Below are 17,467 nucleotides of genomic sequence, written 5' to 3'. Positions count from 1 at the left end.
TGGCGCAGAAATGTCCTAAATGCTTGCTCATCAGCAAACGTATAAACAAAATACCTACTCAGCAATCTGAATCCAAATCTATTCAACCCACTGAGGTCGAAAAAACCCAAGTGACTACTGATCACTCTACTGGGCAAACAATGGAATCTGTGAGCACTGAGCAAACAATGGAATCAGTGAGCACTGATCCGCCTGCTCACAGGCACAAAGCCACTGCAAAACGCAAGGGAAAAAAGACCCAAGCACCTCGCTAGAGGCACTACAAGTAGAAACGGGAGAACTCCCATTGAAACGAAGAAGAGAGCAGGCAATATTATCGTTCTGGGGACGAACATCAAACCACTTGGTTAACATCAAACCACTTGGTTAAAAAGATATAGCAAGACAAAAACACTCGAGATGAAGCCCTAGCTCGAAAAAAATCCCTCACTAAAGCAATCTGGGATATTAGTACGTGAACTCATTCAAAGTCACAATTGTGATGACATTCAGCCTCCAGAAAGTCACTACAAAGGGTTACATCCTCCCTGGACTTTAAAAATTCCCAAAGTTGACACTGCTTTTACATCAGAAGTCACTAAAAAAGAAAACCCAAACCTACTACAATCAGTAGCTATCAGTAAAATTCAAACTACCTGTGACAGCTGGGCCCATATATACACTGATGGATCCAAGAATCCTATCAACAACAGTGCTGGTAACTGGATCCATATCCACAACTCCAAACCCCAAGCACATTCAGTTCGCTTGCCTGATGGTCAGTCAGTATTCACGGCTGAATTGGAGGCAATTCATCATGCACTCAAACTCATACCGGCACCGCCGGAAGCAATGGCAGTCGTCCTATCAGACTCGCTAAGTGCACTTCAAGCCATCAGTGGCAGAAACTCAAACTCCAGGCCAAACACAGTCAACAATATTCTATACGAATATACAAAACTATCGGACCAAGGGCAACAGGTGGAGCTGTGTTGGATCCCCTCTCACAAAGATATTCATGGAAATGAAAAAGCAGACTCACTGGCGAAGCTAGCTCTAGACAAAGCGGATATACAACCTATTCCCTTTAGTAAACTAGAGATAAAAAGCAAAATCAAAGCCTTCATAGCAGAAAGATGGCAAGCCCAATGGGACGCAAGTAAGATCGGCAGATGGCTATACAAAATTCAACCCAAGGTCCAACAAAAGCCAAACTCATACTCAAATGAAAGGAAAATTGAAATTGCTATCTCACGACTCAAGATTCGGTCACAAAAAGCTCTATGACAAGGTTTGTTCATCTTGCAATCAGGCTGAAACCATTGATCACATGTTACTAGAATGTCAAGACCATGCCCTAGCCCGGGCTAAGTTAAAACAAGAATTGCGGTTAGATCCGCTATCTGTCGCAGATCCCCTAAAGCCAAGAGATTCAATAGCGAAGGCGAAACTAAGAATTTGTTTTGTTTTTGGAATTTGATTGTTTGGTTGTTAAGCTGGAGGATTGGGTAGGCAGGTTTTATGTTTTGATGTTTGAATACTACTCCTGTTGTTTTATAGTGAAGGGAGAAGCCCCATTTGTCTGCCCATTGTTGTATTTTATTTAGAGATTGTTTTAGTGCGGATCCATAGGGCTCCGTCATCCGCGAATTATGAAGTGTTTAGTTTAGGGGATAAGCCTTCGAATAGATCATTTATCATTATATTGAAGAGGGTTGGGCTGAGGATGCTGCCCAGGGTAGTGCCATTTTCTAGGGGACACTGGTCCGATAGCGTATGTTCTATACCCACAGTTATTTTGCGATTGTTTAGGAAATCTTGGATGAAGTTTATTATTTGGCCTTTTAGTCCTATTATTTTAGTTTTTGGATTAGCCTGTGTTGCCATACCATGTCAAAAGCTTTAGAGAAGTCGAGGAATAGGACTATGGTGTATTGCTTCTTTTGTTGTCCTCTTTTTACAATCTGTTTTAGTCGGGTGAGGTTATCGAGAGTTGATCGGCCAGAAGTGAAGCCACTTTGGTCGGGGTTTATGATGTTATTTTGGTCTAGGTAGTGCTGTAGCCTATTTTTAGTCATAATTTCCATTATTTTGCAGATATTTGAGGTTAGGGAGATGGGCATTTAGGAGTTAGCTTGATCTGCTGGTTTATTTGGTTTAGGTATTGGGATTACTAGAGCTTCCTTCCATGAGGATGGGACCTGTCCGTTTAGGTAGACTAGGTTGTATAGTTTAAGTAAAGTTTGGAGTAGTTTTGTAGGTAAGTGTTTGATTATTTGGTAAGAGTTGAGGTCTAGGCCAGGGGCTGTTCCTTTTTTTTCTATTGTTTAGTACGTGATTTAGTTCTTCTATGGTGTATGGTTGGTTTATTTCTAGGTTGTCTTGACTGTTTTCTTTGGAGAATTTTGTTTCTTTTTTTAGTTTATCTAGGAATTTCTTACTGAAGTTACTGTTGCTACTAACTTTAGAGAAGTGTTTGGCGAGGTTGTTGGCCTTTTGGGTGGTGTTAGTTGAGTTGTTAATGTTTTTTTTGTTGTGCCGTTTGATGCCTCTGATGGCATGAATTTTGGGCGACACCTTCCTAGCATCGGTGTGGTGGTTTAGCTCCTCACAGAATTTTTTCCAGTTTTAGGTTTCAGCAGTTTTAACTAGGTTTTGGACTTAACTGGTGGTTAAGTTCATGGGCTATTTTGAGATGACGGGGTCTGGTTTACCTCTTTTGAAAGCTGATTTGCATTTAAGTCTAGTTAGCTCTATTTCCTCATTCCACCAAGGGACAGTGGGTTTTCCTAGGTTGGATGATTTGAAAGGGATTGCGGATTATATAGTTAGTTAGGTTTTGACAGAATGTTTCGGGGTCTTTTGTTTCTAAATCGTTTGGATTAGCTTGGTTGCATAATTCTTGGAATTTGTCCCAGTTGGCGTTTTTGTACTGAAATTTAGGTTCCTGTTTAGGGGTTTGATTTGGTATTTTTGTCACCAAAGTTTTACACACACCTTTTATACTATTTCAGGGTTTTTAGAATAAAAAGGTCAACAATGGTAGTAAAAGTGTGAATAGGATTAACTAATAATAACAAACAAAGTCGATAAGTAAGTGTTTGATCTCTGAGTTAATTGGTTAATCCGTCTAACTGAGAAGACATTGAAACTAACTAAGAAGTATTTTGAAAACTAACCGAAACAGACAAAGAAACATTGGCTTGTCTCACATTAACCTTTAAATTATTTTGTGTCTGAAAGGCCGTGCGGCCGATGTTGTTTTTTAATCTACTGTTGATACCACATGTATGTAAATTCTGTATGAACCAATTCTATACACTCATGTTTTCTATAACCCCATATTTCTGATCCGATAAGTAAAATTGGCATTATCTTTGTATCAAACATTTGAAAGTATAAATTACAGTTCAGATTATCATACTCGTATTTTAACAAACGCTTTGTCTTTGCTTTAACAGATGTAGATTCTAGATATTTATTCCAACTCAATGTCCTAGTAAACAACTTTCCAAGGTAAGTATAAGATGAAACTACCTCTACATGTGCATCCTTGTATATCCATCCATTTCTCTAATTTCCCACCGCTCTTAAATTGACGGAGAGTGACCACTTGTCACAATAATTTTTCAAAAGATTGATTTGACGTTGAAGACCCATTACCGAATCAGAAAAAAGGACAACATCGTCAGCAAAAAGTAAAAGGAAATTTCTTTGAGATCTGAATATAACTTGATGCCATTTTTAGATTTTGAGTTAATTTAAAGAACGAGTTCATTTATAAAAAAAAGAGAACAAGAATGGGCTTAATACACAACCCCGATGCACTCCCTAAGGGCAATCAAACACACTTGTAAGGTTATTGCCATTGGTTCGTACACTGGCTTTAATTGATTCATAAATGGATTTTAATGGTTTTTCCATCTTTGATGCCCACCCATGTTTACCAAATAAATGCCAGAGTTTTTTCTTTGAACGGGATTAAATGCCTTAACAAAATCAACCAAATTTGCATATATTTTACCTCCCCTTTTTGAGCGATATTTTGTAATTAAAGCTTGTAAAATGAAAACATTGTCTGCCTGTTCTCCATAGATCTTTCCCATTGCATCTGACCAAAACGTTAATCTGCCATTAAGAATCATGGTATATAATTTTCCATAACATAAATTTATATAACAATTCAATGCAGATATTCCCAGATAGTTATCAACATTATCCTTATCACCATTTTTATGCAATGGAACAATGATTGCTTTTGACCATTTCAAAGGAAAAACACCTTTATCATATAGAGAATTGAACAATACAAGTAAATGTGGAACAGAGATATTATCTGAGCACTGAAACATTTTACTAATTACATAATCTGTTCCAGCTGCTTTATTACATTTCAACCTATTCTCTCACTGCTGATAGGGGCATTAAATATATCATCAGTGACAGACTTAACCCTATTAATACCAGTATATTCATCCGTTAGTACACTTTCAGTATTCAAGGTGTGTGTATCTTCTTCATAAAAAGTAGATATGTCTGGCTCTGCAATACTGAACCGGTCTTTAATTGAATTTAATCTGAATTAAGAGGATTTTTATCCTTACTAGTACCTGATAAAGCTTAAACTTTGCAAAAATGTTTTGGAATCCTTCATTGAATCTATCAATTCAGATTGACGTTTAATCTCGAAAGAACTTTTAGCGTTCCTACATACAGCTTTATAATTATTTCTTGCAGCAAGATAGTGATGAAGAGACACTTTGTCGTTATATTTACGTCAAAGGGGTACTCCTTGCTCTCATTCAACTACCAGTCAAGGGGCTACTCGTAGTTCTTAAACACCCACTAGCGAAGGGGCTGCTCGTGGCTCTCATACATTCACCAGTCAGGGGTTACTCGTTGTTCTGATACACCCACCAGTCAAGGGGCTACTCGTGGTTCTCATACACCCACCAGTCAAGAGGCTACTCGCGGTTCTGATACACCCACCAGTCAAGGGGCTAGTCGTGGTACTGATACACCCACCAGTCAAGGGGCTACTCGTGGTTCTCATGCACCTACCAGTCAAGGGGCTACTCGTGGTTCTCATACACCCACCAGTCAAGGGGCTACTCGTGGTTCTGATACACCCACCAGTCAAGGGGCTAGTCGTGGTACTGATACACCCACCAGTCAAGGGGCTACTCGTGGTTTTCATACACCCACCAGTCAAGGGGCTACTCGTGGCTCTCACACACCTACCAGTCAAAGGGGCTACTCGTGGTTCTCATACACCTACCAGTCAAGGGGCTACTCGTGGCTCTCATACACCTACCAGTCAAGGGGCTGCTCGTGGTTCTGATACACCCACCAGTCAAGGGGCTACAGGTGGTACTCATAATCTACCAGTCAAGGGGCTACTCGTGGTTCTCATACACCTACCAGTCAATGAGCTGCTCGTGGTTCCCATACACCCAGCAGTCAAGGGGCTACACATGGTTCTCATAATCTACCAGTCAAAGGGGCTACTCATGGCTCTTATGGTCCACCAGTCAAAGGGCTACTCGTGGCTCTTATACACCACGCAGTCAATGGGCTACTCGTGGCTCTCATACACCTACCAGTCAAGGAGCTACTCGTGGCTCTCATACACCACGCAGTCAAGGGGTTTCTTGTGGCTCTCACACATCTACCAGTCAAGGGGTTACTCGTGGCTCTCATACACCTACCAGTCAATGGGCTGCTCGTGGTTGTCATTCACTTACCAGTCAAGTTGCCTTGAGATCGGCTTGTTCTTGTTTGATCAGAAAAACGTGATAAGACATTCATGTGTTCACTGCCAATATTTGTGTTGTTGATGGGCAACGACGAGTTTTCTCTGCTGATGTTAGCGGGTAGATCTTGAATACTTGAGTTGTTGATGGTGAAAGATGTGTTACTTCTGCTGATGTTAGCGGGTAGATCTTGAATACTTGTGTTGTTGTTGATGAAAGATGTGTTACTTCTGCTGATGTTAGCGGGTAGATCTTGAATACTTGTGTTGTTGATGGTGAAAGATGTGTTACTTCTGCTGATGTTAGCGGGTAGATCTTGAATACTTGTGTTGTTGATGGGCAACGACGAGTTATCCCTGCTGATGTTAGCGGGTAGATCTTGAATACTTGTGTTGTTGATGGGCAACGACGAGTTATCCCTGCTGATGTTAGCGGGTAGATCTTGAATACGTGTGCTGTTGGTGGGCGAAGAGTTAGGTGAATAGCTGGTACTGTCAGACTGAAGCGGATTAATCTGTATTTGCCCTGAAAAAAACAGAGATTGTTACGCACCCATTAAACAGTATACCCACCCATTATTTGGATAAAAAGTTACATTATATAATAGTGAGTAAGTGAGTGGGTCTGTTTTAACGTCGTTTTGGGCAAGTTTTCTTCCAAATCTGGATGGCGCAAGCCATTGGCTTTCACACAGCAGAGACTGGAGATATGAGGAGTCCCCGGGCTGAGGCATATACAAGCCATTGGCCTTCACACTGTAGAAACCGGAGATATGAGGAGTCCCTGGGCTGAGGCATATACAAGCAATTGGCCTCCACACAGCAGAGACTGGAGAGATGGGGAGTCCCTGGGCTGAGGCATATACAAGCTATTGGCCTTCACACAGCAGAGACTGGAGAGATGGGGAGTGCCCGGGCTGAGGCATATACAAGCAATTGGCCTTCACACAGTAGAGACTGGAGAGAGGGGAAGTCCCCGGGCTGAGGCATATACAAGCCATTGGCCTTCACACAGCAGAGACTAGAGAGATGAGGAGTCCCCGGGCTTAGGCATATACAAGCCATTAGCCTTCACACAGCAGAGACTGGAGAGAGGGGAGTCCCCTGGCTGAGGCATATACAAGCTATTGGCCTTCACACAGCAGAGACTGGAGAGATGAGGAGTCCCCGGGCTGAGGCATATACAAGCCATTGGCCTTCACACAGCAGAGACTGAAGAGATGGGGAATCCCCGGGCTGAGGCATATACAAGCCATTTGCCTTCACACAGTAGAGACTGGAGATATGAGGAGTCCCCGGGCTGAGGCATATACAAGCCATTGGCCTTCACACAGCGGAGACTGGAGATATGAGGAGTCCCCGGGCTGAGGCATATACAAGCCATTTGCCTTCACACAGTAGAGACTGGAGAGATGGGGAGTCCCGGGACTGAGGCACATACAAGCCATTGGCCTTCACACAGTAGAGACTGGAGAGATGGGGAGTCCCCGGGCTGAGGCATATACAAGCCATTAGCCTTCACACAGTAGAGACTGGAGAGATGGGGAATCCCTGGACTGAGGCATATACAAGCCATTTGCCTTCACACAGCAGAGACTGGAGAGATGGGGAGTCCCCGGGCTGAGGCATATACAAGCCATTGGCCTTCACACAGCAGAGACTGAAGAGATGGGGAGTCCCCGGGCTGAGGCATATACAAGCCATTAGCCTTCACACAGTAGAGACTGGAGAGATGGGGAATCCCTGGACTGATGCATATACAAGCCATTTGCCTTCACACAGCAGAGACTGGAGAGATGGGGAGTCCCCGGGCTGAGGCATATACAAGCCATTGGCCTTCACACAGTAGAGACACGAGAGATGGGGAATCCCTGGACTGAGGCATATACAAGCCATTGACCTTCACACAGCAGAGACTAGAGAGATGGGGAGTCCCCGGGCTGAGGCATATACAAGCCATTGGCCTTCACACAGTAGAGACTGGAGAGATGGGGAATCCCTGGACTGAGGCATATACAAGCCATTGGCCTTCACACAGCAGAGACTGGAGATATGGGGAGTCCCCGGGCTGAGGCATATACAAGCCATTAGCCTTCACACAGTAGAGACTGGAGATATGGGGAGTCCCCGGACTGAGGCATATACAAGCCATTGGCCTTCACACAGCAGAGACTGGAGATATGAGGAGTCCCCGGGCTGAGGCATATACAAGCCATTGGCCTTCACACAGCAGAGACTGTAGAGATGGGGAGTCCCCGGGCTGAGGCATATACAAGCCATTAGCCTTCACACAGTAGAGACTAGAGAGATGGGGAGTCCCCGGGCTGAGGCATATACAAGCCATTGGCCTTCACACAGCAGAGACTAGAGAGATGGGGAGTCCCCGGGCTGAGGCATATACAAGCCATTGGCCTTCACACAGTAGAGACTGGAGAGATGGGGAATCCCTGGACTGAGGCATATACAAGCCATTGGCCTTCACACAGCAGAGACTAGAGAGATGGGGAGTCCCCGGGCTTAGGCATATACAAGCTATTGGCCTTCACACAGTAGAGACTGGAGATATGGGGAGTCCCCGGGCTGAGGCATATACAAGCCATTAGCCTTCACACAGTAGAGACTGGAGATATTTAGGAGTCCCCGGGCTGAGGCATATACAAGCCATTAGCCTTCACACAGGAGAGACTGGAGATATGAGGAGTCCCCGGGCTTAGGCATATACAAGCCATTAGCCTTCACACAGTAGAGACTGGAGATATGAGGAGTTCCCGGGCTGAGGCATATACAAGCCATTTGCCTTCACACAGTAGAGACTGGAGATATGAGGAGTCCCCGGGCTGAGGCATATACAAGCCATTGACCTTCACACAGCAGAGACTGAAGAGATGGGGAATCAAGGGGCTGAGGCATATACAAGCCATTGGCCTTCACACAGTAGAGACTGGAGAGATGGGGAGTCCCCGGGCTGAGGCATATACAAGCCATTGGCCTTCACACAGCAGAGACTGAAGAGATGGGGAATCCCCGGGCTGAGGCATATACAAGCCATTGGCCTTCACACAGCAGAGACTGGAGAGATGAGGAGTCCCCGGGCTGAGGCATATACAAGCCATTGGCCTTCACACAGCAGAGACTGGAGATATGGGGAGTCCCCTGGCTGAGGCATATACAAGCCATTGGCCTTCACACAGCAGAGACTGGAGAGATGAGGAGTCCCCGGGCTGAGGCATATACAAGCCATTGGCCTTCACACAGCAGAGACTGGAGATATGGGGAGTCCCCTGGCTGAGGCATATACAAGCCATTGACCTTCACACAGCAGAGACTGGAGATATGGGGAGTCCCCGGGCGGAGGCATATACAAGCCATTGGCCTTCACACAGCAGAGACTGGAGAGATGGGGAAGCAACGGGCTGAGGCATATACAAGCCATTGGCCTTCACACAGCAGAGACTGAAGAGATGGGGAATCAACGGGCTGAGGCATATACAAGCCATTGGCCTTCACACAGTAGAGACTGGAGAGATGGGGAGTCCCCGGGCTGAGGCATATACAACGCCCATAAGAGTTCAAGCCTCTGTTGTTATCTGGAAACGAGACACCATAGATAATTGAGCAATATCATGAGATTTAAACAATCTGTCCCAGGATATATTGGAAACATATTTTTGTTTCAGGTTTTACAAACCACAATTGTTGACTGTGTTTGGTGTCCTGTGTCGTGAAACAAGCTGTTAAGCCAGAATCAGTCCAGAAGCCTCGCTTCATGTCTTGAAGCTGTGAATCAACAAGTAGTGGGTCTTTCACGCAAATTTCCCGCGATTATCATAGAAAATTTCCAAGAAAATTATATTGACCCCCTTAATGCTTTGGACTCAATATACAGTATATGATGCTTCAAATAAAGACCCTGGTTCTTCAGGTTATTGTACTTGATCACGTCAAGATCTACTTTCACTGTAAACTCACCAGACATGTCCGATGCATTTCCAACAATATTTACTTGTGTAGTAGTAGTGCCCATGGTAGCAGGTGATATCACAGTTCTAGTTAGGGCGTCTCCGGTAGCTGATGACGGTGTTGTCAGCGGGGGAGTTGTTGCGGCTGCGCTGGCCTCTTGATGCGCCAGAGAGACATAGTATATCACATGATACGGAACAACTCCAAAAGACAAGAACGTCAGTCGCAGGTGGTAATAATGGGCGACATAACACAATGAATTTTCTGAACACAAAATGAACACTTTTATAAACTAATTCTCAGTCTCATTCTGACGCCTACTCGTGCTATGATTGGGACTGAAGGTGTCAATATTAAAGTACATTTTCATATTCAGCAATTACATATTTTCATCAGTTGTCATACAAAAGCAAGTATCAATATAATATTTCAGGATTACCACAAAAGGTTGTCTGTAATTAGTGTGTTCCCATTCATTCCCGTGACACCCAGGCAATTAATTACACCGACATCCAGGCCATTCATTTCTTTGACACCCGTGCCACAGAGGCCATTCACTGAAGTGACACCCATGCCATTGAAGGAAGTGGCACCCAGACCATTGACTACAGTGACAACCATGCCATTCACTGAAGTTTCACCGGGCCATTCACTACAGCGTCATACAGTCAATTCACTAAAGTGACACTCAGACAATTCACTACAGTGACTAAAGTGTCACCCAGGTCATTCACTGCAGTGTCGCCCAGGCTATTCACTACAGTGTCACCCGGGTCATCCACTACAGTGACACCCATGACATTCACTGAAGTGGACGCCTAGGCCATTGACTGAAGTGACACCAAGGCCATTGACTGAAGTGACACCCAAGCCATTCACTGAAGTGACACCTAGGCCATTGAAGGAAGTGGCACCCAGGCCATTGACTGAAGTGACACCTAGGCCATTGACTACAGTTACACCAAGGCCATTCACTGAAATGACACCCAAGCCATTCAATGCAGTGTCACCCAGGCCATTCACTACAGTGTCAGCCAGTCCACTCACTACAGCAACACCTAGACGATTTACTACAGTGTCACTTAGGCCATTCACCACATTGTCAACCAGGAAATTCACTACAGTGTCAACAAGGCCATTCATTACATTGACACCAAGTCCACTCACTGAAGTGACACCCAGGCCATTCATTACTGTGACACCAAGACGATTCACTAGAGCTACACCAAGACTATCTATTCACTAGGCCATTCACTGAAGTGACACCTAGGCCATTGAAGGAAGTAGCACCCAGACCATTGACTACAGTGACAACCATGCCATTCAATGAAGTGTCACCCGGGGCATTCACTACAGCGTCATACAGTCAATTCACTAACGTGACACTCAGACAATTCACTACAGTGACATCCAAGCCATTGACTACAGTGTCACCCAGGTCATTCACTGCAGTGTCACCCAGGTCATTCACTGAAGTGACACCCAGGTCATTCATTACATTGACACCAAGGCCTCTCACTGAAGTGACACCCAGGCCATTCATTTCTGTGACACCAAGACGATTCACTAGAGCTACACCTAGACGATTCCCTACAGTGTCACCCAGGCCAGTCACTACAGTGTCAACCAGGCCATTCACTGAAGTGACACCCAGACAATATACTACAGTGACTCTCAGGCCATTCACTACAGTGTCACCAGGTCCATTCACTACAGCGTCACCCGGGCCATTCACTACAGTGTCATCTAGGCCATTCACTGAAGTGACACCAGACAATATACTACAGTGACTCTCAGGCCATTCCCTACAGTGACACCCAGGTCATTCACTAAAGTGACACCCAGACCATTCACTGAAGTGACACCCAGGCCATTCACCGCAGTGTCACCCAGGTCATTCACTGAAGTTACAAACAGACAATTCACTACAGTGTCACCCAGGCAATTCACTGAAGTGACACCCAGACCATTCACTTCAGTGACACCCAGACCATTCACTACAGTGACACCCAGGCCATTCACTACAGTGACACCCAGACCATTCACTTCAGTGACACCTATGCTAATCACTACAGTGTCACCCAGGCCATTCACTGAAGTGACACCCAGACAATTCACTACAGTGTCACCCAGGCAATTTACTGAAGTGACACCCAGGCCATTCAAGACAGTTTCCACCGGGCCAATCACTACAGTGACACACAGGCCATGCACTACAGCGTCACCCGGGCCACTCACTACAGTGACACACAGGGAATTCACTGACGTGATGTCCAGACAATTCACTAAAGTGACAACCAAGCCATTCACTACAGTGACACCCAGGCCATTCACTACAGCGTCAACCGGGCCATTCACTACAATGCCAAGCAGGCCATTCACTGAAGTGATACCCAGGCCATTAACTGAAGTGACACCCAGGCTATTCACTGAAGTTACACCCAGACCATTTACTACAGTGACACCCAGGCCATTCACTACAGTGACAGCCAGGTCATTCACTGAAGTGATAACGAGACAATTCACTACAGTGACACCCAGACAATTCACTACAGTGTCACCAATGCCATTCAATGAAATGACAACCATGACATTGAATGAAGTGACAACCACGCCATTGATTACAGTGTCACCCAGGCCATTCACTACAGTGTCACCTAGGCCATTCCCTACAGCTTCATCTAGGCCATTCACTACAGTGCCAGCCAGGCCATTCACTGAAGTGACACCCAGGCCATTCACTGCAGTGTTATCTAGGCCATTCACTACGGTGCCAACCAGGCCATTCACTGAAGTGTCACCCAGGCCATTCACTAAAGTGTCACCCAGGCCATTCACTAAAGTGACACCCATGACATTCACTGAAATGGCATCCATGACATTGAATGAAATGGCATCCATGACATTGAATGAAGTGGCACCCAGACAATTCACTTCAGTGACCACCCAGACCTTTCACTACAGTGTCAACCAGGCCATTTACTGAAGTGACACCCAGGCCATTAACTGAAGTGACACCCCGGCCATTCAGTCAGTGACATCCAGGCAATTCACTACAGTGACACCCAGACCATTTACTACAGTGACACCCAGGCCATTCACTACAGTGACAGCCAGGTCATTCACTGAAGTGTTAACCAGACAATTCACTACAGTGACACCCAGACAATTCACTACAGTGTCACCCATGCCATTCAATGAAATGACACCCATGACATTGAATGAAGTGACAACCACGCCATTGACTACAGTGTTATCCAGGCCATTCACTGCGGTGTCACCCAGGCCATTCACTACAGTGTCACCTAGGCCATTCCCTACAGCTTCATCTAGGCCATTTACTACAGTGCCAACCAGGCCATTCACTGAAGTGACACCCAGACCATTCACTTCAGTGACACCCAGACCATTCACTACAGTGACACCCAGGCCATTCACTACAGTGACACCCAGACCATTCACTTCAGTGACACCTATGCTAATCACTACAGTGTCACCCAGGCCATTCACTGAAGTGACACCCAGACAATTCACTACAGTGTCACCCAGACAATTTACTGAAGTGACACCCAGGCCATTCAAGACAGTTTCCACCGGGCCAATCACTACAGTGACACACAGGCCATTCACTACAGCGTCACCCGGGCCACTCACTACAGTGACACACAGGGAATTCACTGACGTGATGTCCAGACAATTCACTACAGTGACAACCAAGCCATTCACTACAGTGACACCCAGGCCATTCACTACAGCGTCAACCGGGCCATTCACTACAATGCCAAGCAGGCCATTCACTGAAGTGATACCCAGGCCATTAACTGAAGTGACACCCAGGCTATTCACTGAAGTTACACCCAGACCATTTACTACAGTGACACCCAGGCCATTCACTACAGTGACAGCCAGGTCATTCACTGAAGTGATAACCAGACAATTCACTACAGTGACACCCAGACAATTCACTACAGTGTCACCAATGCCATTCAATGAAATGACAACCATGACATTGAATGAAGTGACAACCACGCCATTGATTACAGTGTCACCCAGGCCATTCACTACAGTGTCACCTAGGCCATTCCCTACAGCTTCATCTAGGCCATTCACTACAGTGCCAGCCAGGCCATTCACTGAAGTGACACCCAGGCCATTCACTGCAGTGTTATCTAGGCCATTCACTACGGTGCCAACCAGGCCATTCACTGAAGTGTCACCCAGGACATTCACTAAAGTGTCACCCAGGCCATTCACTAAAGTGACACCCAGGCCATTCACTAAAGTGACACCCAGGCCATTCACTACAGTGACACCCATGACATTCACTGAAATGGCATCCATGACATTGAATGAAGTGGCACCCAGACAATTCACTTCAGTGACCACCCAGACCTTTCACTACAGTGTCAACCAGGCCATTCACTGAAGTGACACCCAGGCCATTAACTGAAGTGACACCCCGGCCATTCAGTCAGTGACACCCAGGCAATTCACTACAGTGACACCCAGACCATTTACTACAGTGACACCCAGGCCATTCACTACAGTGACAGCCAGGTCATTCACTGAAGTGTTAACCAGACAATTCACTACAGTGACACCCAGACAATTCACTACAGTGTCACCCATGCCATTCAATGAAATGACACCCGTGACATTGAATGAAGTGACAACCACGCCATTGACTACAGTGTTATCCAGGCCATTCACTGCGGTGTCACCCAGGCCATTCACTACAGTGTCACCTAGGCCATTCCCTACAGCTTCATCTAGGCCATTTACTACAGTGCCAACCAGGCCATTCACTGAAGTGACACCCAGGCCATTCACTGCAGTGTTATCTAGGCTATTCACTACAGTGCCAACTAGGCCATTCACTGAAGTGACACCCAGGCCATTCACTACCGTGTCATCTAGGCCATTCACTACAGCGTCATCTAGGCCATTCACTACAGTGCCAACCAGGCCTTTCACTGAAGTGACACCCAGGCCATTCACTACAGTGTCACCCAGGCCATTCACTACGGTGTCAACCAGGCCATTCACTGAAGTGACACCCAGGCCATTCACTGCAGTGTTATCTAGGCCATTCACTACGGTGTCAACCAGGCCATTCACTGAAGTGACACCCAGGCCATTCACTACCGTGTCATCTAGGCCATTCACTACAGCGTCATCTAGGCCATTCACTAAAGTGCCAACCAGGCCTTTCACTGAAGTGACACCCAGGCCATTCACTACAGTGTCACCTAGGCCATTCACTACGGTGCCAACCAGGCCATTCACTGAAGTGACACACAGGCTATTCACTACAGTGTCACCTAGGCCATTCACTACAGTGCCAACCAGGCCATTCTCCGAAGTGACACCCAGACAAGTTACTACAGTTTCACCCAGACCATTCACTATAGTGACAACCAGGCCATTCACTACAGTGACACCCATGACATTCACTGAAATGGCATCCATGACATTGAATGAAGTGGCACCCAGACAATTCACTACAGTGACAACCAGGCCATTCATTACAGTGTCAACCAGGCCATTCACTAGAGTGACACCCCGGACTATTCACTACAGTCTCACTCATGCCATTCACTGAAAGGACACCCAGGCCATTCACTACAGTTTCCTCCGGGCCATTCACTACAGTGACACACAGGCCATTCACTGACGTGATACCCAGACAATTCACTACAGTGACATCAAAACAGTTCACTGCAGTGTCAACCAGGCCAGGCACTGAAGTGACACCCAGGCCATTAACTACAGTGTCAACCAGGCCATTCACGGCAGTGTCACCCAAGACCATTCACTACATTTTTACCCTGGCCATTCACTACAGTGACACAGAGGCAATTCACTACAGTGACACTCATGCCATTCACTACAGCGTCACCCAGGCCATTGACTACAGTGACACCCAGGCCATTCACTATAGTTTGCCCTGGGCCATTCACTACAGCGCCGGCCGGGCCATTCACTACAGTGACACCCAAGCCGTTCATTACAGTCACCCATGCCATTCAGTGAAATGACACCCAGGCAATTCATTACTCTATCGTCACGATATCGCTGAAATACTGCCGATTAAATCGTGACGTTAAATCGTAACTCACTCATTCACTCATTCATTACTGTGACACCAGGCCAAACGCCGGACTACAGGATCAGTGCAATGTAACGCATTGTGTCCTCACCACAGTGTAATTCGTCGGAGTGATCGGAACAATCTGGTTCTCCGTCACATCGCCACTTGTCGGGAATACACGCTGAGTTTCCACACCGGAACGATCTCTCGTCACAGCGCGGGTCTAGATGACAGTTTTAACATAAGCAGCGTGTTAGGGAGCGATTCAAGCAAGTATATGCGTACATTGTGAGACAATATGTGAGAGATAAGAATATGTGATTCGAATATAAAATTTAACACAGACTTTATATGATAAACAAAAAACATCGATGTTTTTGTGTTTTTGGATAGGTAAAGATTCTGTATGAGAAATAACACAAGGCTCACAAAATACAGTGTTTATTTTCAATGCAGGATATTTACTAATGATCGATAAATATGCTCAGTAACAAAAGTAGCTGTGACATGATATAAAAGAAGAACCTGGCCAGAGTAGACGCACACATCTGAAGGAAGTAATATTTTCAAACGGACAATGGACCATGAAAACAACATTACACATTTAATGACACTGGTCTAGCATAGAAATGACGTGATCAAGATGCAAGAACAGAATTATCAATTCACACGTCAGTAGCGTGTGTGTCCCCTCCTGCTTGGTTGCCTTCAATCAATCTCCTTCGCATTGAACGGATCAAAGGTCTAACACAGTATTGTGGGATGGCATCCCATATCTCCCCCAGTCTGTCTCTCAGTTCCTGTCTGTAGTCGGAGCACGTGGTAAACGTCGGAGATAGCGGTCCATTTCATCCACATGTGTTCAACTGGAGAAAGATCTGGAGAGCGAGCAGTCCATGGGATCACATTCACGCTGTTCTGTCTAAGTGCTTGTTGAACAGTCCGGGCTACATGGGGTCGGGCGTTGTCATGATGGAAAATTTCATTCGGTTGAACAGAGTGAATTAGACTGAAATTGATTTCTCTTGAAGGTAAAGCCAGATATAAAGGGAGGTTATTCACGGTAGAGGGCGCTACCGTGTGGGGTATATATAGGAATTGTAAAGCCCGGGTAGTTCAATCTCTCCTGTGGTGTCGCCGTTACAGTGCGGTCTGTTTATATCGTTATTAAGTTTGCAACGTGTTCTATCGCAATTTTGTTATGGAGCTATCTGAAGATATTAACAAGAAACTTGATAATATTCTACAGCAGTTATCTACATGTCGAGAAGAAGTTGACAGGTCTGTTGAAGACAAACTTGTTAATTTACAAGATAACGTGGCTCGAACAGCGGCTGATATTCAGAAACTCAAAACTGAAAAAGATTTCGTATGGAAACGGGAAGGGCACCGCCTTCAGTATAATTTCAATTCAGAGACCCTTGAAAATCTGAAACAAATGAAATTTGCTATTTCTTACTCAAAATTTGACTATTTGCAAGATTTACTTTGCGCGGAGGTTTCGCGCATTGAGCGTAGGACTAAGCTGATTAAGCTTGCCGACTCATCAGATGGAGGTTGGGAGACTGTTCGCCAATGTTCTCTCACGAACATAAAGTTTCCAACTGTGTGTAATGCAGTGATCGAAAACTGAACACTATTGACAAAACACGTGTTTTGGAAGATTGTAGTTCGCCATGTCAGAC

The 17,467-nt window shown here is 45.5% G+C and overlaps 1 protein-coding gene across 2 annotated transcripts in view; it reads right to left on the bottom strand.

Moving 5' to 3' along the window:
- Positions 1-17,467, bottom strand: part of LOC139479822 (low-density lipoprotein receptor-like) — a 97,418-nt gene that overhangs the window by 61,299 nt on the left and 18,652 nt on the right. For both annotated transcript variants that reach the window (XM_071262710.1, XM_071262711.1), the window contains exons 6-8: positions 15,892-16,005; positions 9,701-9,847; positions 5,724-6,257 (exon numbers count right to left, since the gene is read on the bottom strand). In XM_071262710.1, the coding sequence (XP_071118811.1) occupies positions 5,724-6,257; positions 9,701-9,847; positions 15,892-16,005 (795 nt within the window). The remainder of the gene's footprint in view (positions 1-5,723; positions 6,258-9,700; positions 9,848-15,891; positions 16,006-17,467) is intronic.

This window comes from Haliotis cracherodii, unplaced genomic scaffold (genome assembly GCF_022045235.1).
Source record: "Haliotis cracherodii isolate W230 unplaced genomic scaffold, xgHalCrac1.p SCAF_4, whole genome shotgun sequence".
In the NCBI taxonomy this organism is placed as follows: Eukaryota; Metazoa; Mollusca; class Gastropoda; order Lepetellida; family Haliotidae; genus Haliotis; species Haliotis cracherodii.
Note: the sequence above shows the minus strand (reverse complement) of the source record. Positions and strands in the feature narration are given on the sequence as shown.